This window comes from Vombatus ursinus, unplaced genomic scaffold (assembly GCF_900497805.2).
Source record: "Vombatus ursinus unplaced genomic scaffold, bare-nosed wombat genome assembly UNPS02014810.1, whole genome shotgun sequence".
Lineage (NCBI taxonomy): Eukaryota > Metazoa > Chordata > Mammalia > Diprotodontia > Vombatidae > Vombatus > Vombatus ursinus.
Window position 1 is genome coordinate 32,720,443 of NW_020954588.1, and position 24,846 is coordinate 32,745,288.

Below are 24,846 nucleotides of genomic sequence, written 5' to 3' on the forward strand. Positions count from 1 at the left end.
TCTGTAAAGCACTTTGTAAGTATTTTTTTAGGAGGAGAGAAGACTTTGGGTCTGCAAATTCAACAGCTTAGGTAACTCCTTATGTGGAAACTAATACACTTGCAGATAGAAAATCTGTCTGCATTTGATAGCCTTAGAGAGTTGCTTGAGTGTACTGAAAACTTAAATGACTCACTCAATGTCACTTAGCCAATATGTCAAAGACAAGATTTGAACCTAAATTTTTCTGATTCCAAGGTCAACTTTCTATCTTTTATTTCATTTTTTTATGCTCTTGGGACTTATTTGTTTTAAATTTATTTTATTTTATTCTGAATTTAAGAAATAAAACAAGCATTTCCATAACATAGTAGAATAGAAAAAAGGTGATTGCATACAACTGCAATTCTATTATGTATAACTTGCTATTCCTTTTAAATATATAATAAAATTATCGTGTAATAAAACCTTGAAGCATCATGCAACTGTCTCCTTTCTTTTTCCTCTTCCTCTTCCTCTCCTTTTCTTCCTTCTCCTACTATAAATAATAATAATAATAATAGACAATTATATAGCACTTCAATGTTTTAAAAGCACTTCTATCCTTCCATCTATTCCATTACTAAGTGCTATGTAAATGCGAGTGACTGTTATGAAATAACTCACAGCTTTAAGTTGCTATAATGCCATTTTTAAGCTCAGGGAGATAGGAATAAAGAAAAGTGAATTGGGGGGGAGTTATGGGAAAGAAACTCTTTAATACAAGTGTGCTTTCCTGTAATGGTACCTGCATTCAGCTGTGTGTAGGTAGTGCCTTTTCTTTCAGCAAATACACCAGCACTGACATGATAATTTAAAAACTATGGTAGCAAAACTAAAACAAACCCAAAGTGAAATGTACCAAACTTCTCTCCCTTACCAATTTATCTGGCCATTGCCCAGCTACAAGCAAATATGGCTCTAAAATATCCCTTTATGGGCCCCACACTACTGCATCCGGAGGAAGGCAAGCTCTGAAATATGCATGCATTGTAATTAGCAAGGATCTATTCTCACACAAGTGGCTCCCAGTGGCGGGCCTGGGTGCATTCCTAATAAAATGATGCAGTTAAATGCAATGCCACTTGGTATGCAGCATGAGAGCTGTTTGTCTGCCCAGCACTTTAATGATGCACTGCAGCCTTTGGTACCTGGGTGTTACCTGCATCTCAATGAAGAAACATTGGTGCTAGAGAGAGAGGGAAAGACCTCAGTGATGGAGCTTTGTGAATAGGGCACAAAGTGCAGTTTTCCTTTGCTGATGGAAAGAAAGCCCAGGAAGGGGAAGTTAGGGGCATATTGTAGGGCAATTCAAGGAGTAATAGGGAATGGTGATAGCGACCCTCTTACACTACAGCAGAGAGTTATTCCAGGCATGACTTCAGCAACAAAGCAGGAGCTAGTCACAAAACAAATATCCAGCATGTAGACAATTAAATTAGGAAATTGCTCGCATCTCCCCCCCACCCCCTCCCTTTATTTTTTTGCAAAAGCTTTGGAGCTTGTGTTGAAATGAGCATTTTGGTAAAAGCACAAGCTGTAGAATGTCATGTTGCCGCTAATGAGGAGTTTGTCATGTAGGTTAAATGCTATTTTCCTTTCATACCAGGAGATAAAAATCTTTTCAGAATCAATCTATTCTTAGTTCCATCTGCAGGGATTCATTTCATTGCAAATGTTTTATTGAACATTGGGTAAGCAACTTGTTAATTTGACTCCCTGGTGGCCACTAGGGCATATGTATTTTCTCAATAGTAGACACTGCTGATTGAGATCTGCAAAGGTGTAAAAGGGGACGGGGGCTGAGACACTAAAGTACAGTGAAGCACCTGATGGGTTAATAGATCAATTGGCTACACGTTACAATGGCCTTCCACGAGCTCATACTGGACAGTGGGGTGTAAAGACTGTAGCCAGAACTGTAACTAGTAATATTGTAACATGGGGCAAAAAAACAAAAAAGAGCCAGGATGGGGAATGGGGAGCACTGGCAGCAAAAAAGACAGTCCAATCAAGGGTGCAATTGTGCTGGACGATGGCAGGAAGGGAAGAGATGCGCATTGGGGATAGAGATGAAGACAGGCTCTGCAATCAATGAATCAAGCCATCAACAGTCCTTTACAGGGACTACGCAAAATACTGAGGATACATACATACCTACCTACATACATACACACATACATAGAAAAGTGAGACAGTACTTGACTTCATCGGGCTTACAGTCTGCTAGCATGTTTCCAGTGAAGTAGGACCCTTAAAATATGAGGGAATTTGAGAGCTGGAAGGTCCTTCAGTAGCCAACTAGTCCACAATCCATACATGAAAACAAAATCCCCACTTATATATGTAACAGGAGATAAAAATGGTTTGGAGATACTTGTGTTATCCAGTACTATGGTATAGAGAAGAACCCCATGATAAATGAATATGGGAAGAAAGAGCCACCCCTCCTTCCTGGGGCAAAGCCACAGCTGGTCTGCATTTCAGGCTACCATGTACTTGCCAGCCATTTCCAAACCATGGTGCCTGCACTCTGACCATCCTCATCCTTGCCCCCCTAGAAGCTGGACATTGCCCTTTGGGACTCTGGGTTCTTATATATGAGCCTTTGCCTTTTCTTGCCTGGGGCCCAGGTCACCACACACTCTCCAGCTGCTTCCATATGCACATGGATCCTTTCCATCTCCTTCCAACTTTATTTATTGTCTTCCCTTTAGAATGTAAGTTCTCTGGGGCAGGGCCTGCCTTCTTTGCTTGTACTTATATCCTCAGTGTTTACTTAACAGTACTTGGTACATAATAAGCACATAATCCTTTATTTTTTTCCCTCCTTCCTTCCTTCCTTCCTTCCTTCCTTCCTTCCTTCCTTCCTTCCTTCCTTCCTTCCTTCCTTCCTTCCTTCCTTCCTTCCTTCCTTCCTTCCTTCCTTCTTTCCTTCCTTTCTTCTTTCCTTCCTTGACTTAAAATAAGAAAATAAATATGTAGACATGAACAATTCACATGCAATACATGAGGCATGAGAGACATTGTAGTACAGTGGTTAAAGAGTTGGCCAGGAAGACCTGGGGTCAAATCTTGTCCCTGACAAATTCTGGCTGTGTGACCCTGGGCAATTCATAACCTTCAAGTGACATGTTGCTTTTTTATGACATTTCTTCCCCTTTATTCTAGATTAAGAGGCAACATAGAATGATGAATAGAGGGTTGAAGCTGAAAAAACTAGGGTTCACATCTTGCCTCTCGCATTTACTAGTGCAGCTTAATCTGTGTGAGCTTTAGGCAGCTCTCTCAGACTATAAATTATCACTAAATTGTAATTTGATGGTGGAAGAAATCACCAGTGCTTAATGCACTGGGCTTCCATGTCAAGGTTGTCTTTCCTATTAATTAGAGCTAGATTCATTTCAGTTGTATTTAACTGTTGGGATGGGCAGTGGGTAGAAGAATGTGTGTGATCGGACTCAGGGTCCTAGAGATTACCTTTGAAAAAAGCACAGTAAAGGGCCAGAAATACAACAGAGAGCTTACTGACATCCATCAGGGTGTGTGAATGAAAAGCTCTAAACTCCTATCTTTAGTAACTAATATCATTTCACGTTAGTTGAATTATCTTGCCTCTTCCCCATTGCCTTGCTCTCTGATCTCTCCAGATCCAAGCTTTTCAGGTTCATAGATTCATAGAATGTCAGGGTAGATTGCCCCTTCTCTCATAAATCGTCAGTCTCTCCCTGTCTACTGCCTCCTTCTCTGCTGCCCACAAACACATCCGTGTCTCTGTCTCCAAAAACAAAAACAAAAGACTCCAACTATTCCTGCCAGCTGTTGTTCTGTAGCTTTCTTCTCCATCTTAGCTCAATTGCCTTGTAGCAAATATATACGTATATTCATCGCCGTTGTTCAGTGATTTTAGTTGTGTCTGACTCTTTGTGACCCCATTTGGTGTTTTCTTGGCAAAAATACTATTTCCTTCTCATTTTACAGGTAAGGAAACTGAGGCAAACAGGGCTAAGTGACTTACCCTGAGTCACATAGTAAGTGTCTGAGGCTGGATTTGAACTGAGGTCCTCCTGACTCCAGGCACAGTAGTTTATACACTACTCCATTTTAGATGTCTATAGCTTTATCTATAGCTATACCCACATACATATATGCATATGTATGTATACATAACAGCAATAGAAATCAACACATTGGCTACATTTGAAAACATGAAGAATATTTCCAAGAGCAGGACCAGTTTGTGTCTTTATTAATAGTGTGTTTGCAGGCCTCCCTTCTTGTGTCTTTTACAGTTTTGAAGATTTCCAACTTGTATCATCTTTGCCAATATGACACATGTGAGGTGAAACCTCTGAATTATTTTGATTTGCATTTTTATTATTCGTTCTAGGGCACTTTTTTTCACATGGCTGCTAAACATTTGCATTTCTTCTTTTGAAAACACTGCATCTCTCATGAGACAAATTAAAAGGTGTCTGATGGTGGGAATCACATTTAGAAATGTAAAGGACTTTAGAAATAACATAGCCATTCATTTAACAAGCATTTAACAAATGTCTACTATGTGCCAGGTGCTGTGAAGCAACTGGTGATACAAAGACAAAAATGAATCACTCCTGGTCACAAAGAGTTTATATTCCAGGGGTGCAGGGGAGGGGGCAGGAAGTGGCATAGATACAGATAAGTAAATGTAAGATAGATACAAAACAAATACAATCAATCAATCAATTTTTGTTAAGTACCTATTATGTGCCAGGCATGTGCTAAGCTTTGGGGATACAACAAGAGGCAAAAGACAGTCCCTGCCCTCAAGGAGCTTCAAATCTGATGGGGGAGACAACACACAAACAATATGTACAAATGAGCTATAGACAGGATAAATAGGAAATAATTAACAGAGGGAAGGCACTAGAATTAAGACGAATAGGGAAGGCTTCCTGTAGAAGGTGGGAAACAGTTTAACTGAGACAGTTAAAATAGGAAACCAGGGAGGTCAGTAGTTAGAGTAGAAGAGGGAGAGAGTTCCAGGCATGGGGGAAAACCAGAGAAAATGCCCAGAGTTCAGAGACAGAGTTTCTTGCTCGTGAAACAGACAGGAGCTATTGGGAGGCGGTGGGCTCTCCCCCACTGGAAGTCTCTCTATATACATATACATGATTTGGGGAGAGGAGCGCACAGCAATTTGAGGAATCAAAAATGGTTTCATGCAAAATGTGGCACTTAGGTTAAGCCATGGACCCAGCTGGGGATTCTGAAAAGCAAAGGTAGGGAGAGATTCCAGCCCCCTGCAGTTTACAAAGGAGGAAACTGAGAAGTGACTTGTCTGCATAGGAAGTAAGTAGAAGAGCTGGTACTTGAACCCTGGACTTCCATCTCAGTTCTAGGGATTTAGCTCTGCACAACACCAGATGCATTATTCAGCTCCTGTCTTTCCCATGCTGCCCAGTAAGGAGGAATTCAATAAATACTTGTGGCCTGATTGATTGAATTTCTCACTGCAGGCTCAAGACTTTCCTGGCTTCCCCACCTCCTCCATCCCCACTGGTGTTCTTCAGTCTTCCTGAATTTTGTGATATTTTTCTCTCTAATGCAGGTTTTTTTTTAATGTCTTGCCTGTAGACTTTATTATTTCCTTCTGGACCCCACTGAGTATTCACCATAATCACTGCACCGAGTATAGACAAACAAAACAGTCCATCCATTACTCTCCTTCCTCTTCCCTTTATTTCCACATAGAATTGTTCCCTTACACCTTCCTGTAAAGAAAAAGCATGTGGAACCCTTAGGAGTCCTCTGCAAAGGAGCCACATTTCTTCCTTTCCCTCTTTCCACATTGGCAAAGCTTGTCCTTGCAGCTAGCAGAAGCAGAGTGAGCTGCCGGGGCAGGCTGAGGAAACACCTGGTTGGCATTAACAGCTGAAAGCTTCCATTGCAGTAGCTTGGCTGCCCTGCAGACTGTTCTAGTGAGCCGACCTTGAGTCAAATTCTTAAAGCCAACTTTTTTTTTTTTGGAAAATTGACAGATACTCAGGTGTCCATAAAAAAAATAGATTCTATATACATATAAAAAAGGATTACTAAAACCTCAACAGTACTGCTGTGGACAAGCTCAAACATAATGGGGTTGGGGCTGGGGGATGTGATCGTATTGATGAGGGGATTAGAGACCTCGATACCTAGGAATCAGCTGCTAGGTAGCATAGTAGATAGAGAGCTGGACCTCCTATCAGGAAGACCTGAGTTCAAATCATGTACTTACTAGCGATGTGACCCTGGGCAAGTCACCTAACATGTTTGCCTCAGTTCCCTCACCTGTGAAGCAGGGATAATAATAGCACCAACCTCCCAGGAGTTTTGTGAGGATCTAATGAAATAATAATTATAGAACTCTTGGCACGGTGCCTGGCACATAGTCAGTGGTATAGAGATGTTAACAATTATGTTTAGCCTTGTGAAAAGAAGACTTGGGCAGAACATGCTAGCTGTCTTCAAGTATTTGAAGAGCTGTGACCAGAAAAAGGGGTTAGACTTATTCTCTTTGGTCTCAGAGGGCAGAACTAGGTCAACTGGCATTAGTTTCAGAGAGGAGTAAGGAAGACCAAAGAGCTTGCCACAAGTGGAGTGAGCCATTGGGAGGCAGTGGGCTCTCTTCCGTTGGAGGTCTCTAAGTGGTAGATGAATGACCCTTGGCAAGGATGGTGGCCCTTCGGCCATTAAAGATCATCTAGTCCAACTTCCTTATTTTAGAGATGAGGAAATGAAGTCCCAAAGATCCTTTCCCAAGCTCACTTAGATGGCAAATGCAAGAAGTGGGATTTGAGCCCAGGTCCTCAAACTTCAGCTATGCTGCTCTTTCCACTGGACCACACTGTCTCTGTTACTGACGGGATGCCTGTTCATGTGGGTGTTGGATTAGCTGACCTTTGAGGGAGTCCCTCCTAACCCTGAGATCCTGATTTTATCATCCACATCCTAATTCATTTATTTTAGTTGCTTGTGTAGGATAGATACAAGCTCAGTGTTTCTGTATTTTGTTTAGATGTCATCACCAAAGCAGACAGTTCAACTTGATCAACTTTTGACAATTTTAAACATTCCTAATTCACATCATAAGTTTATAGTTGTAAATTATTATAGGAAAAAGGATTGGTAATAGAAAAGGGATTTCCTGGGCAGGTTTACAAACCTACCAGGTTTCTGACCTGAATGATCTCAATTGCTTGTCTCTTGCTACATTCCGGAGATTACTATTCCATTCACCTCACTCTTGCTGTGAGATATAACTTCGAACTGTTCCTTCTGAAATGGCTTTAGAGGAAATATTGCGCTTCAAATGATGGTGTCTGAAATAACCCAGAAGCCCACATGATCCTGGTGATGGTAATTAAGAATGATGAGCTGAGCAATTTGTGCTTGATGACTTCTACTAATGCTATTTCTGCCTCCTTTTCTTCACCCAGGGAACACTTAGAAAATCAGCCTGAAATTATTAGAATGCTAATATGAATAACAATCATTTCTATTTTTGCAATGCCTTAAGGCTGATAAATTTCTTAATAATAATAATAATAATAATAATAGTTAGCATTTATACAGCACTTAAAGGTTTTTAAAGATATTTCCATATGCAACCTCTTTTGATCCTCACGACAACCCTATGGAGTAGATGCTTTTACAATCTCCATTTTACAGATTATGAAACTGAGGCTGAGAGAGGTTACATGAATTGCTCAGGGTCACACAACTAATAAGTATCCAAGGCAGGATTCAAACTCACATCTTTCTTACTCTAAGTCTATCTACCATGGCACGTGGCTGGCTCTTTCAACAGCCTAGTGATGAAGCTAGCAAAAATAGTATTATGCCCATTTTATGGGTGAAGAAACTGAGGATCTTTAAGGTTAAGACTTGCCAAAGATCACATAGCTGGAATTTGTGTCAAGCGTATCTGACTCTAAGACAGATGCCTTTATGGCTATATCAAAAGGCCTACACTTAATTTCCAATAATATACATGATGCACTTGCCCATATGGTGAAGGGTAAAGCATAATGGATGTTTAATTGGTCAATCAAAAAAGCATTTATTAAGCACCTGCTATGTGACAGGCACTGTGCTAGATTCTGGGCATGAAAAGACACAAAAAGAAGCAATCCCTGCCCTCAAGGAGCATGAAATCTAGTCTGGGGATACAACATATATACATAAATGATTTACAAAGCATATACCAAACAAATTCAAGGTAATTTGGGAGAAAGGTACTAGCATCTAGGGCCATCAGGAAAGGTTTTTGTAGAAGGTGATTCTTGAACTAAGCTTTGAAGAAAACTAGGGATTCTGAGAGATAGAGGAAAGGAGAGGAGGTCATCCCAGGCTTGTGGGATGGCCAGTACCAAAGGCCTAGAGGCAGGAGATGGTGTACCATTTATGAAAAAGAGGAAGGTGGGTGGGGGTAGGACAAAGTATGTATGGATGTGAATGACATGCAATAATGCTGGTTGGAGCCAGGTTGTGAATGAAGGACTTGAAATATCCTCCTCATATGGTCCTCTTAGCCAGAGACAGAATGACATGATGATTAGAAGCCTCAGTCCGGGAAGACCAGGATCTAAATCCTGCCACTGATGTTTCCTTTACGTTTCCAAGCCTCAGTTTTCTCATCTATAACCTGGGAATTTTAACTTTAATACAAGAATTTCTTACATACCTACTATGTAACATACACTGTGTGATCCCAGGCCAGTCAACTTTTCAGTGCCCCAGGCAACTAACATTATACATAGGAGGAAAAGGTTGCTGATCTGAATAGGTTGACAAGTTTCCTCCCTATGTCAATGAAATCACAGGTATAGAGAAAGAAAACACATTAGAAAAGACTGAAGAATTTCTGTTGTCCAAAATATGATACGAAGCTGGATCTGGGACTCTTAACCTGAAGTATGTGAACTTAAAAATATATTTGAATAGTTTGGTTTGGAAGGTTTGCATTTCAGTATATTTGGTTTCCTTTGTATTCTTATGTATTTTATTTTGCCCATTTATAAACATTATCCTGAGAAGGGGTCTATAGGCTTCATCAGGCTGCCCAAGGGTCCATGTCAAAAAAAGGTTAAGAATCCTTGATCTGGATGAATCCTATTCCAGAGGATGTGAATTGGCTGGTTTGTCTTCTGGGAAATTACGAAGCTTTAATCATGCCAAACTACTCCCAGATACAAAGTTCCATCTTTTAACTGTCAGTCTTCTAGGGTTGTTGTATGGTTGTGAGTCATGGACAGTATAATCTCAAAAGAATTAAAAATAAATAGCACACAGAGGCAAGAGAGAGACACGTGGTAGCTTTGGACAGACTGAAATAGAACCAATGTGAAATAGAATAATAACAGCTAACATTTATGCATTGCTTTATATGTAGTACCCAATTTTAGTTGATCCTAATAGCAGCCCTATGGGAGGGGAAGGAAACAAATGTTTATGCAGCACCTACTATGTGCCAGGCACTGTACTAAGCACTTTTACAAAGATTATGTCATTCAATCCTCACAAAAACCCCTTCGAGGTAGATGCTATTATTAACCTCATTTTATAATGAGGTTTTTATAATTTTATAATTGAGGAAACTGAAGTGTTCAGGGTAAGTGACTTGCCCAGGGTCACACTGGTAGGAAGCATATGAGGCTGGATTTGAACTCAGGTCTTCTTGACTCCAGGCCCAGCAATCTCTCTATTGCACCACCAGCTGCCTCAGGGGAAAAAAAAACCCCAAACAATCTCATTTGTCCTAATAGCACCTAGGTAGGTGCTATTATTATTACTACCATTTTACAGTTAGGGAAACTGAAGTTAATTGACTTGCCCAAGGTTACAGAGCTAGTAAGTGGCTGAGGCTAGATTTGAACCCAGGTTTATACCTATTCTAAGCCCAGTGCTTTGTCCATTGCACCACTTAACTGCCTATAAGCCAGTTATTATTATCCCCTTTTTCAGATAAGGAAAGTAAGGCAGATTAAGTGACTTGCCCAGGGTCACAAAGCTAGTAAATGTCTAAGGCAGGAATGGAGGTCAGGTCTCCTTGACTCCAGGCCCAGGGCTGCATCCACTGTATCATCTAGCTGCTTAGGATGTCATCAAAGAAATGTATGGTTGAAAAAGCATGAGGTTGGCTGCAGGGGCTTGCTGGTAAATGTTTAACAACCAGCCCTCTGAAGAAAAATTATACCCATGACACACTTTTACATTTAATCTGCATTATTAATATCTTTTCCATCTCTTTCTGAAGTCTAAACCAACATTAACAAACATTTTGTTAAATCAAAAAAAAGTTTAGTTAAAACAAAACAACAAATAAAACCCTCATTTTTAGTGTTTGTTGATTCTCAACATTCACATGCTCACCCTGGGAATTTAACAATTGACACCCATGAGACAATCAGAGCAGGTTCCATCTCACCCTTGAATGGACATATGGTGAGAATGGGGGATAATGGGTTGACAGCTAGAGTGCTCTACTGGCTTCCATCCTAATGGTATCAGGAGAAATCAAGGAAGGTCTTGGCATGTTGGGTGGACCCACTATGGCACATTCATGGGAGCACATGGATGAGAGTCATGTAGGATGGGCAGATGTGGAGGAGTGGTAATCTGTCTACATCACTGGAAGGAACAACTGCAATGATAAGATCTTCGATTCATTTGAATATTTTTGTAGCTGCCAAACCTAGTTGTTGTGAGGGTCTAACAAGATTAGGAATGTAAAACATTTAGTGAACTTTAAAGTTCTTCATAAATGCTCAATATTATTATTAATAAGTGGCCATGGGATGAATGAGGCAAAATCTTTGTTTTCCAGTTATTGACTGAAACCACTGAATGGGAAAATAAGGGCTGCAAGGAATGAAATTTCAAAGAGGACTATGAAGTAGGAAGCGGTGACAAGTCAAGGCTGCCTCACACGCTCAGATGTCTATTTTGAGGGGAAAAAAAAGAAAAGGTTAGAGGGAGCAACTCTTGGAGACTTTGGAGTTAAGGAGATGTTGTTAGCCCTTTGCAGATTGAAGCCCTTCTCTTTGTGTCTTGGCCTCACTTTATTTGGCTCCATTCATGTTCCACTTGTGAGCTCCTCACTCTTCAGGACCCTGGAGAGTGACAGCTGGGGAGCCAGGCTTCTGAAGACTGAGATCAAGACTGTCATTCACCTGCACAGGATGCTATCTTCCCACGGCTTTCTCTGTTCATAATTCCCAAATGATTCTATGATATGAACATGCAAAAGATGCCAATAGAACCTGCATTTGAATCTCAGCTCTACTGCTTGTTGTCTGTGTGGCCTAAGCCGCTGTACGTTGCCTCAGTTTCCCCACCTGTAAAATGAGGGACTTAGACAATTTCATCTCTAACATTCATGCCAACTTTAAATCTTTTTTTTTCCCCAGTGATCCAGTCTCTGAAATCTGAATGTTCTGGTCTCTGACTTGCTTTGATGCCCATATTTATATATACTTTAAGCCTTGCAAAGGGTTTTGTGTATAAGATCTCATTTATTCATTACCAAAACTCTGTGAGGTAGGTGCTATCAATGTCACCATTTTACAGATGAGGAAACTAAGACTCACAACATAGTCACATCTGAGGTGGGATATGACCCCACCCCTGACTACAAAGCCAGCTTTCTATCCACCATTCCATGCTCTCTTTTATCAATATTCATTTATTTTAAACGTCTGCATTGTGGATATTTCACAAGTGGCAGTGGAGAGTTCTGACTGTGCAAGGAAGAACTAAAAGTCATGAGAAGTGAGTTCAAATCCTGGTGCTGCCTGTGGACCTTGGACTAGTCACTTAGCATCCATGGACCTCAGTGTCCTCATCTGTAAAATATGGGATAAAATGATCTCTAAGATTCTAAATCTACAGTTTTGGCTACATGGAAGATAGGTGTGGTAGAAAAAAAGCTTCATATGTCTTAGAAATTTAATTTGGTGCTTGATTATTTCAGAGGGCAGGAGCTGAAAGAGACATGATCAATTGTCATCTAGAAATTAAGGATCCCTCCTTTGCTTGCATATTGGAGGAAAGTCTGCTCTTTGGCCATCACAATAATTGCATTTGAGAAACTTCCTTATGGGTGATTGTAATGATAATGTAAACTTTTAGTTCAGTACAGAGTTTCCATGCCAGGAATCCCCATATTGGTAAAAACCATGGGCTGAAGTAAGAATAAATAAAAGGAATTTAAAAGATAACAATAATGATGATGATAACAAAAATAATAATAGCTAACATTTATATAGCACTTAGTGCCAGACACTATGCTAACTGCTTTACAATTATCTCATTTGATCCTCACAACAGTGGTAGATGCTGTTGTCATGCTCACCTTACAGAAACGTAGGCCTTGGAAATGATTTCCATTAAATTTCCTTTCATTAGAAGCAGGTAAGTGATACAGTCGATAGAATGCCAGGCCTGGAGTCAGGGTGACCAGAGATTCAAATCTGGTCTCAGAAATTTACTAACTGATTGAAACTAGGCAGGTCACTTAAACCTCTGTTTGTCTCAGTTTCCTTATTTGTAAAATGGGCATAACAATAATACTTACCTCTTAGGGTTGTTAGGAGTATCTATTCTTATCATATTTGTAAAGTAGGCTAGGCAGTTAGGTGGCATGGTGGATAGAATGCTGGGCCTGAAGTCAGGAAAACTCATTTTCCTGAGTTCAAATCTGGCCTCACACACTTACTAGCTCTATGACCATTGGCAAGTCACTTAACCTTGTTTGCCTTAGTTTCCTCATCTGTAAAATGAGCTAGAGAAGGAAATGCAAATCACTCCAGTATCTCTGCCAAGACACCCCAAATGGGATCACAAAGAGTCAGACACCACTGAAATGACTGAACACTGGCATGTAGGAAGTGCTATATAAGGCCTAGTTATTATGATCTAGCCAGTGCCCATAGAGACATAAATTTTGGGCATTTTCTGGACCTGGAAGATGCTTATCCTTCCAGGAATCTTTTGTTCTTCCATTTTTGCAGGTCTTATCCTAACTTCTCTCCTCATTGCCAAAGGGACTTGAGTACAAGGTTTCTATAACCTGTAAGCTTACTAAATATAATGGTGGCAAAATGCCAGTAAACTAACCAGGCGACTCCCCACCAGGGCCAACCATCCTCCCTGTCTGAGGCTCCTGGTTGTTGATCCCTTCTCCTCCCATTTGTTTCCAAGCACACTGAGCTGTGCAACTTGATGTCCTATTTGCAAGGTTAACATAGATTTATACCTAACTTCCCTATGCTCATCATTTTTTATTGACCCATCCATAATAATGTTTTCATCGAAAAAAAATGTATAATACCTGGAGAGAATAGGAGGCAGCAAGTATTTTAGGGCCTTGTCAGCGTTTAAGGCAGTAACTATGACATTTGGTGGGAATGGGCCTCTTCCCATGATGGATGGATACCTTTGTTTGCTGAAGACTCAACTGAAGGTGACAGATACTTAACAGACCTGCTCCACTTCTCCCCTCATCCTGGAGTGAGTCATAGCAGAGTTGCATTATCCAATAGATCAACTTTCTGATCCAAATAGGCAAGATTTATTTGATGAGATGTATTCAATAACCTGCTATTCTAGAGTGTCCTCCAGTCACCAGGATGAATGGGGCAGAGGGAAACTCTTTTCTGAGAAGGGGTTTTATGTTATTGTCCCCTAAAATTCTACCTCCTCATAGGATCATAGATTTAGAACTGAGATCCTGTAGATAGGTTTTTTTTTTTGATGCCTCATGTTTTACAGAAGGGGAAACTGAGGGAGGGAGGTCAAATTTTCCAAGTAAACACAGGTAATAAGTACGTCAGAATTCAAACCCTGGTCTTCCTTACTGAAGTTAAATGTTTTATTGCCTATGTTAATTTTTTTTTTGCCCTGGACTTGTGATTTCTTTGGTATGGGAAACCTGTAAGTCAGGAAACTTGCTTGTCAATACTGTTGGGCAACTCTGCACCTTATAGTCTCAGACAGGTAGGTAGTTCAGTGGATAAAGTGCTGGACTTTGATTCATGAAGGCCTCAGTTCAAATGCTGCTTCTGACATTTATTAGAAATATGACCCTGGGCAAATCATTATACCTCTGTCTAACTCAGTTTCCTCATCTGTAAAATGGGGATAACAATAGTACTCCAATGGTTATTCTGAGGATTAAATGAAATAATATATATTTACATATATTATACATATACTTTGAAAACTATGCTGGTCATTGTTGTTATTATTTAAAAGTGACCTGGGCACTACAAGGTTAAGTGACTTATCCAGGGTCAAATAGTCAGTATGTGTCAGAGGTCAGATTTCAACTCAGGTCTTCCTAACTCTGAGACAGTTCTCTACAATGCTTGCTGCCCCTCATTTGGAATATTATCAATTAAAAAAAACCTTATTACCCCAAACTCTAATCTCCTCATGGGAGGTTGATACCAAAAATGCATGACATTTGCATCTCCATTCTGTTATATGTGTGATTTCTGGTAAATATCAAATTCCTTCCCAATTCCATTTCATTGCAGGTCATCAGTTCTGATACAGAATCTACTGTTTCTTTCTGGATGATAGATACTGGGCAGAAAATCAAACAGTTTACGGGTTGCCATGGCAATGCAGAAATCAGCACCATGGCCCTGGATCCAAGTGAGAAGAGGCTTTTAACTGGGAGCCCAGATGGTGCAATAAAGGTGTGAACAAACTCTGGGATGCTGTTTGCCAGCTCTTTTCTCTACAGGAGCTGAGCCAAAAGGTTCTGCTGGGGGAAAACAGCATCCATATAGGGGTGTGTGTATGTGTGCGTGTGCGTGTGCGTGTGCGTGTGTGTGTGTGTGTGTGTGTGTGTGTATGTGAATGCTTGTGTGTGTTGGCCTTGTTAGACAAGAGATGTGACCAGATGACATAAACTTATTAACAAAAAGATTCAGTAACAAAGCTGTCAGGGAAATAGCTCTTGAGTGGACAAAGTATGCTAAGGCATTCTTGAATGAAGGGGTTATAAATGTAGATCAAAGCTTCTTTGTAGAAGCTGCCCAATGACCAGGGCTGCATTTACCTAACAACCCCTACAAGGCCACCAGTGACAAGTAGATTGCTGTTCCTTGAAAACAATGACCATCTTATATTTCTGGCCTAAAGCATGTGACTATTTCTGAAATGTCAATGACTTTTCCCTGGATCCTTGTTAAGGATTTTTTTTATTATTATTATCTCTGGGTTTATTTTATTAATCTTTATTATCATAATACACTGGTACCTAGAGATGGGTTATACTTCCCATATTACCATATGGTGTGTCTTGCATGACTTAATACAAGTTATATGATTATTAATTTATTTGGGGGAACAATGCCAGTTGCTGTTTACTACTATAATACACATATGAAACTTAGGGATTTTTTTTGGCAGGAAGGACATACTCATGATTTTACCAGAGTAGGGAACTCCTGATGTGGAAACTCTGTCCACCAATTCAAGATTGGCAACTCATCAGTAAAGAGAATTATCTAGTCCCCTGAGAAGCTAAATAATTGGCCCTAGGTTCACACAGATAGTAAATGGAAGAACTGGGATTCAAACCCAGGTTTTCTGATGCCAAATGCAGCACCCTTTCCTTTCCAGCCTTATTGGATATTACTCTCCGCCCCAAATTCTGTGATCCAATAAAATGGCCATCTCACCGTTCCTTATATAGTATACTCGATCTCCCATCTCTGTACCTCTGCACTGGCTGTCCAATCTGCCTGGAATGTTCTCTGTCCTTACTTCTGCTCATAGCCTCTCTCTCTTCCTTTAAGGTACAGCTCAAGCACACACCATCATTTACATGAAACCTCTCCATAAGCTTCCAAGTGCCAATTCCCTTCCTATAAATCATTTTATATTTAGCTACCTTGTATATATTTGTATTTATTCACTTTACATTAATGCTTTATACATTTAAATATGTGTTAGCTGTATTTCTCCATTAGAGTATAAGCTCCCTGTAAATAAGGATTGTCTTAATTCATTGTATTTATATCTCCAGCTTCTAGCATGATGCCTGGAACATAGAATGATTTTGATAAATGCTTGTAGATTGACTGATTCTCTTTCCATTCTCAGAGACATATCTTTTTCTTGTAAGAAAGAATAAGAAAGTTCAGTAAAGCTAACATATCAGCATATTGGCCAAGTCAGACAGTGGCTGCAGTGTTCCACACCCTTAGTCCCTCACATCTGTAAAGAAGGGAGGGAGGTACATTTTTCTTATCTTTTCTTCCAGGCCTAGCATCATCATTTTTTTCCCCTTTTAGTTTCAATTGTTTTGTTGCTATTTTTCCCACTTACTTATTGTGCTCAATGCGTATTATTTTCCTAGTTCTGCTTGCTTTACTTTGCACCAGTTCATGTAAATCTCATGTTTTTCTATAGTCTTCACATTCATAATTTCTTATGGCATGATACATTTACCTACTCCAATTTGTTAACCATTCCTCAACTGAAAAGTGTCTACTAGGCATCTGTATACCCAGTGCACTTTCTGATAGTTTGGTTTTTAAGAAGTGGACCAATTGAAAATGAAAATGCTCAGTCATCTACTTTCCATATTCCTAATCAGGCCAAGCTTGGGGAATAGAATGTCTCCTCATTAATATTTAGTTATCCTAAATGCATTGGTGGATTGCCTTTGAATCAATTCATCATAAAATATATTACTAATAGTTACCATACAATTGGTAATCACAAATATATTTTAAAAGGAAGCATATTCTCTTCAATTAATATATATATTAACTAATTTTAAACTCTATTCCTAGAAGCAAACCCAAAACATTTTTTCACAATGTTATGTAGTAAAGGGAATATTTTTTTTTAAAAAAGTGTAATTTCTTTGCCTCTTCTAAAGGTAATTTTTTTCCCTTAAAGATTTGGGATTTCAATGGACATTGTCATCATACCCTGAATGTGGGTCAAGATCGAGCTGTGGATATTTCTCAGATCCTAGTCCTAAAGAAGACTGTACTAGTGGTAGGTTGGGAGAGGTATGTCCTTGGATGTCTTGTAGCAAAAGACTGGAAAGAAGGTAAAGAGAATGTTTTATGTTGGGTTTCCAAATCTAAAAACAGGAGGGAGCATGGAAATGTTGACTCCCTCTGGGTCATTCATTTGCTGCTGACCTAATTGAGGGGAATTCTCAGTAGGAGTTGACTGCTTATCAACTGAGTGACAGATCAAAGAATCATAGGACTTAGAAGAACCTGGAGAAACCATCTGGTGCCTATTTCTGGCTTGGGTGATTTACTCCCAGAGAACATTAATGTCTAAAACAAAAGTTTCCCACCTTCTAAAAATCTTCTCCCAAGGAGGTCCTTTTTTCTCTCCTTTAGTATCACCTTCCAGGGCTTCATGATTTTTAGTCAGAAAGATTTTAACACTCCTCTTCAATTCCTCCAGTTATAATTTGAGCCTTTTCTTTGCTAAAAAAACCAAAAGACAAAAAACAGATCTCTAGCTACAACGGCATATTGGAATATTTTTCAGTTTGTTACATAGAGGTGGCCTTGAGAAAGCATTTACTGTTTTCATGGAAACATTCCTCAACTTTTATCCCAAGGGAAATGATATTTCCTTCTTTTTTCTGGAGAACTGAAGGGTGCACCAGACCCAGGCATTCTAAGGCATCACTGATAAGAGGAAAATTAAAGGGGCCTGAATTATGAAAATACTGTGTCCTGTAAATTTGGCAGCACAGAAAATACTGCTTTAATAGGTAATTAGCCAGCAGTTATTCACTGTCGAATTATCATTTTAATGACTTGAGGGTAGCATGGTATAAACTGTTTCCTCTGCCCCCCCCCCCCCATCAGATTCTATGCTCAGACAACTAACTGTGCCATTTGGGTGGATTTTATTAATCATAGAAAAGACCTTTAATCCAAGCACTAATGCATATAGACACATTAGCAGATGGAGCATATGGCCTATCATTTTTTTCCCATAGAAATTTTGTTTGGTAGGAGGAAAAGCACAGACCAAACTGTTCTACATAATATTATGACATAATTCTTCCATATATGCCTTACAAAAGCAGGCTGCTTCCTGTCCATGGGAGCAATCATTGTGACTCATAGCTAATTCAGCAATCTGCATCCTAATCATCTCTGCACGCTAGGCACAGATACTGACCAAGGTGAAATCTATGGGCTAGGCACTGTGCCTTAATCATAGAGCCCAGAAGACCTTGGGTCACACTCTGCCTCTGACCTATTCTGGTTGGGTCACCATGAGCAAGTGAAGTATAACCTCTCAGTGACCTAGGCAACTCTCTAAGGTCATACATTTTAGATCTTGGTATACATCAATGGAGGCAATTCCTGTGTGGGAATTCTCTATAGTGATGAACTCATAGAAACAGACTCTCCCTTCTTCCAAAAAAAAAATATGGTGAAATGACATCATTTTTCTTTAATGGCCAGCTGTGATCAATGTTTATTTGAATGCTTATTGCAAAATAATTGCTTCATTCTTTTCCCCACTGGAAAAAAAAATGAAAGCCAATTTCTGAGTAAGTCCCAGTACTTAGTACAGTGCCTGGCCATAACAGGTACTTAATAATAATATTTAGAGGACATAATTTTGTTCATTAAAAAATTAATAGCCCATAATTAGAAGCAATGACATGATTAGAATAGTCTCATTTTGGAGAAAGCGATTTTTAAAATTGGAAGCTTAAAGTCATATAGGGCCATTGAGTCCCACGAATATATTGAAAGAAATCTAAAGACCAGTAGTCTGACTTTCTCTTCTGTCATTTGGATGGTTAGCTGTCATATACTCATGTATCTAGCATTCTATCTTCCATTGCTGTTTCTCTGCACATGCTGTTCCCTATGCTGGGAATGCCAAGCTCCCTTTAAGGCTTAGCTCAAGAGTCACCTCCTAAACAAGACCTTTCCAGTACACCCCCAGTTCCCACCTTCCTTATTATTTTCTTTGAAAATATTTTGTATCCGCTTTTCTATGCACATTTTCCCTCAGGAGAATGTAAGCCCCTTGAAGGCAAAGATTATTGACTTCAACTTTTTATCCCCAGAGGCCAGAAGAATAACCAATACATAATAGGTAAATGGTAAATTTTTTATGAATTGCTTTGAATTGGACTGAAAAAGACTTTGGAAGGAAGCTTTGAGAATGTCGGAACAAGAATGGAAGAATTCATCTTCCTAGTTGTGGTCTTGTAAAGACACACTGGGGGTGGGGGTGGGGCGGCATGGTTTTGACTGAGACAAATGAAGACACAATCTATTTGAGTAGAAATCAGGGCTGACAAATCTGTCACTACTGGTGACCTATTAGTCATAATTGGAAAAAGCAGCACAACCTACCATGAAAGTGTTTTCCTTTCAACTATAATGGAAAGATCAATGAATTGTCCACTATAATGTTTATTCATATTTCCATGGATTTATGAACTATATTTCCTGGGAAAGAGGCATTGAATTGGAACATATTTTATAACATCTAAGACTGGATCTCTTTTATTGGAAGAACTTAGAAGAGGGGCTAAAAAGAGATATCATCAGTTCTGTTTGGGAAAGGGGAGGCAAGATTGCTGATATCATTTATGAGCTACAAATGTCCTGGTGTGGCGTCAACAACTCAGATCACTCTCCTGAAAATCTTAAGGATTTGAGAAAAGGAACCTGAAGACTGCAATTAAGCTACAACAACTTCCTTCCAAACCCAAGGGAAGCCACTGCCTTTATTACTGTTCGTCCAGGAACTTGTGTCAACATGGACAAGTGAATTTAATCTTTCTGTCCATTGGTCACTAAGGAGCCACTCACTAACTGCTAACAATTAGTAGGGATCATTTGATTAAATTGGCTGGGCAATTCTGTCAATTCTATGGAACCAGTTTGTGTCTTTGTGTGGACACAGACTCAAATGTTGGTTATTTTGGACTTAAAGTCGTATCCTGAATTTTCCTGATTGTAAAGTACGAGTGCTATGGTGAAGGTTGAAGGCAGGGATGACTCACTCCCCGAGGACATTAATGTCTTCAACAAGAGGCACTGACATGATGGTACTCTGGGCAACTCAAAAAGTACGTCTTGTTATCGAAAAGGAAATAAGCTGAGTGCTGGCTTCTGTGGTATGTCCAGGGCCAAACTCCCAGTACAGCACTGGGGCCATGGCTTTAGAGATGGAAGGGACCTTAGGAACCATGTAGTCCAATCCCTTCATTTTACAGGTGAGGAACCGAGGCTCAGAGAGGTTATGACTTGCCCAGGATTATGTGATGACTAAATTTCTCAGGAGATATGTGGACCAAGATCTTCCTCACTCCCAGTCCAGTACTCCTAAATATATATTTCTGACTGGATCTAAACATGTAAAGACAAATAGATTGATGAGTAATCAGCCAGCAGAATTAATCAGCCCACCCAATGCCTCTATGTCATCTATGCCATTCTGATTCAGACTCCCATCACCTCTCATCTGGACTATTGCAATAACCTCCTAACTGGACTCCCTCCCTCGAGTCTCTCACATAGCTGCCAACATGATTTTCCCAAAGCACAGGTATGACATATTAGTCTTTTATTCAAAGAACTCCAGTGACCCCCTAATGCTGTTGTGGTTTAGGTGATTGGTTGAGTTCTACTCTTTGTGACCCCATTTGGAATTTTCTTGGCAGAGATGCTGGAATGGTTTTCCATTTCCTTCTCCAGCTCATTTTACAGATGAAGAAACTGAGACATACAGGGTGAGGTGATTTGCTGAGGGCCACATAGTTAGAAAGTGTCTGATGCTGGACAGGTCCTGCTGACTCCAGTCCGGGCACTCTATCCACTGCATCACCGAGCTGCCCGTCCCTAATGCTACTAGGACCAAATATGAAATCTACTGGTTCATGTTAAAAGCTATTCACAACCAGATCCCAACTTACCCTTTCAACTTTATTACACAGTGCTTCCCTTGACTCAAACTAGGATCCAGCTTAACTGGCTTTCTTGTCATTTCTCATACATGACACTCCATCTCCCATAGCGTTTTCCACTGGCCTAAAAAAATATTCCTCCCTCAAGTCTATGTCTTAGAATCCACAAATTCCTTCAAAGCTTAGCCTAAGGGCTACCTTCTATATCACACTGACCTCTTTGGCAGTCTGGTGAAGCCTATGGACCCTTCTCAGAATAATGTGCTTAAATGTACAAATAAAATACATTGATTGAAAAGGAAATCAATTATATCAAAATATGGTTATCAAAATGTAAAGACAGTAATAACAACAATGACGACAACAACAAATTATAGTTCATAGACACCAGGTTAAGATCTTCTGAATCTATGTGAATCTTTAGTTAAATCTATATGAAGGTTTTCCTGATTCTCCCAGCTGTTCATGCTTTCCCTCCAGATTATCTGTTTTGTAGCTTTTCTTTATGTGTTAAGTGTCTTTCCTTACCAGACCCTAAGCTCTATGAGGGCAGACACTGTTTCACTTTTGTCTTGTATCCCCAGGGCCTAGCTTGGGGTCTGAGAGCTTAATGAATACTTGTTGATTGACTGAAATAGACTTTCTTGAATACTTTGATTTAATCTCCTTGGTGTGACCATGGTCAAATCATTTAAAGTCTTTGAATGTTCCTTTCCTTAGCCATAAAAATAAAGAAATACCTACCTTCCTCCAAGGTTATAAAAAAGAGGAAATGAGATTATATATATATATATGTATATATATATGTATATATATATATATATATATACACACACACATATATATAGAAACACTTTGCAAACCTTGAAATGCTCTATATTGTACATATCAGTCCTTATTATTTGTCTGTATAAATGGCCTCAATCTCTATGTCTCTTTTGTATTTCTATATTTCCCACCTGGGGTCCTTTTCTAGTTATGTAGATTTAATCCCATCCCTGTGACAGTTTTAAAATTCATAAATAAAATACTAAAGATATATAAGGATATACATGAATAAAATGCTAAATAGAAGGTGAAAGTGCCTGAGACCTTCATGCAATATGTAGCCAGACTCAAATAATCACTAATGATATGGCAGCGGCTCCTTGCTCACAGTAGGTACTCAATAAAGCTTTGCAGATTAAATTTGGAAGTCAATGTTTGAAAGTGACCTGAGTTTGAGGATTTCATAGGGCCTCAGGCAGAAAACCTAACCATCACAGAATATAAGGTTCTTTGCAGTCATCTCATAATGGAACCATAATTCTCCCTAACTCCACTGGCTTTACTTTTTAGTTACAATAAGGATCCACTAATATTTTTCATGGTTATTGCCGATTCGAGGATATTTGCAGGAGGGAACATAAAGAAGCAGGCATACTTGAAATTCACAGATAAGCCAACTTCCAAACCTAATTTTAGGTATTAGTTTCAGTCTAATTCAATACAATTCAAAAGAATCCAAAAGAATATGACAGTAATTTATTAAATAGTGCCTACTATTTGCAAAGTACTGTGCTAGGCCTAGGGTACAAATATAAGCAGCAATAATGACAACAAAAATAACCCTGTGTTCAAGGGGTTTACATCAATAAGAACTTTAACATTTCTTTTTTTTTTTTTAGAAAAGAACTAGATTCCCCTTTCCTCTCCCTGCATTTTCTCTCTTCAGCACCAAACTTTAATGAACTAAAAATAAGCAAGAAGGAATAGAAGAATCATGGTATCAACAGACATATCATGGTACCTACTCCTAACACACATTGAATCCTGACTCTCTCCCTCCTCTCTGGTTACTAATATTTTTTTCCCCTCTTCAAATTAGCCAGTTTTTACTTTTCTGATATTGTATCTTTCAATAGAATATAAACTCCTGGAGGGCAGGGACTATTCTTACTGTCATCTTTTTATCTCCAATGCCTAGCACAGATTGAATGAAAGAATCACCCCCGGAAATATCACCTGTGTCAATTTTCTTTAATGAGGATTTCTTCCTGATCACTGTTAGCAGGAAGCATGCTTTCCTAGACAGATTATATGCTCAGGAAAACTTTTTTTCCCCTTTCACAACAAACTCATTTGACTTTTAGCTGAAGGGATCAAGTCACTTAAATTCAGAATTATTTAGAAGACGGATCATTGTCATAAAGGGGGGGGGTGTTGACAGTATGAAGAACCTCCTAGGAAGTACAAATATAAAGTGAAATTTCAAATAATTATATAGTGAGGGCATTCACTAGAGAGCCCACCAGGACAAAGACCAAGTCCCATCAACCTTGGAAAAGCAGACTTTGGATTGTTTTCTCCTGGGGTGCACTTTCTTCTGAATTACCCAGGTAATTGTCTCGTTCTGTATTTCCCCTAACTTTGTAGGCATAGCCCTGCACTGTGGGTGAAGCTATGCACTTTGAAAAATGCTATTTTAAAATAGAAAGTATGGTATAGATTTTTAGGCTATTTCAAGACAACTGTCATTTCTTGGGGAAGGTTTTCAGATTGGGTATTAAGGGAAAAGATGACAGCTAATTAATTTCTCAGTATTTTGACACCCAAGGTCAAATATCAGAAGGGATACTTTGCACATTTTTGGTAGTTCTGCAAAGTTCTTTGCAGATTTGGGGGAGGGGAGGATCATTTTGAGTATTCTAGGTTAATAATCAGCATTTCTGCAAATGGGCAGATTCAGCACTGGCTTCTGGAGAGAGGGATCAGGTAAGAAGGAGGGCTAATGAAATGATTCTAAAGGGAATATCTCCAACCAAATTTTAACTATTTAATTCAATTCAATCAGGTTTTTAAGTGGGGCAGCTAGGTTGTGGGGTGGATAGTGTGCCAGGCCCAAAGTCAGGAAGACTCATCTTAGTGAGTTCAAATCTAGCCCCAGATACTAGCTGTGTGACCCTAGGCAAGTCACTTAACCCTGTTTGCCCCGATTTCATCATCTGTAAAATGAGCTGGAGAAGGAAATGGTTTATTCCAGTATCTCTGCCAAGAAAACCTCAAATGGGGTCATGAAGAGTTGAACATGACTGAAAAATAACTGAACTACCACAAATGTAGACAGGTCATTAAATCATTATAACTAAAAATAGCCAGCATTTATATAGGGCTTTAAGGTCTGAAGAGTGTTTTACATGTATTATCATATTTTATCCTCATATCCCATCTGGCCAGCTAGGTGGCAAAGCAGATAGAGCTCACTGTACCTGGAATCTGGGAGTCCTGAATTCAAATCTGGTCTCAGACATTTATTAGCTTTGTAACCCTGGGCAAGTCATGTTACCTCTCTATGCCTCAGTTTCTTCATCTGCAAAATGAGGATAATAATAGCACTTACCTCCTAGGGTTGTTGTGAGGCTCAAATGAGAAAATATTTATAAAGTGCTTTGCAATCCTTAAAGTACCATATAAGTATTAGCTAGTGTTATTTTGCAGATGAGGAAACTGAGACAGACATAGATTAAGTGACTTGTTCAGGGTTACATAGCTAGCAAGCATCTGAGGCTCCTTTGATTTCAGGTCTTCCTGACTCTATCTGCTGCACCACACAACTGCCTACAAACAAGATGTGTCCAGGATAAATTGGGGATGATTACCAGAGGGAAGGTGCTAGCATTAAAGGGGATCAGGGCAGGCTTCTCATGGAAGGTGAAATTTTAGCTTGGACTTGAAGGAAGCCGGGAGGTAGCAGGAATATTCCAGGAATGGGAAATAGCCATTGAAAACACCTGGAGTCTGGAGAGACTTGTTTGAGGAACAACAGTATCACTGGATTGGTGAGTATGTGGTGGGGAGGAAGGTGGAAGAATAGTGGAAATTTAGAA

General features: G+C 39.5%; 1 protein-coding gene across 1 annotated transcript in view; it reads left to right on the forward strand.

The window, feature by feature from the left end:
• WDR49 (WD repeat domain 49) overlaps window positions 1–24,846 on the forward strand; it is a 136,621-nt gene that overhangs the window by 54,480 nt on the left and 57,295 nt on the right. The window contains exons 7-8 of the mRNA XM_027875780.1: window positions 14,580–14,744; window positions 16,963–17,078. Coding sequence (XP_027731581.1) covers window positions 14,580–14,744; window positions 16,963–17,078 — 281 coding nt within the window. The remainder of the gene's footprint in view (window positions 1–14,579; window positions 14,745–16,962; window positions 17,079–24,846) is intronic.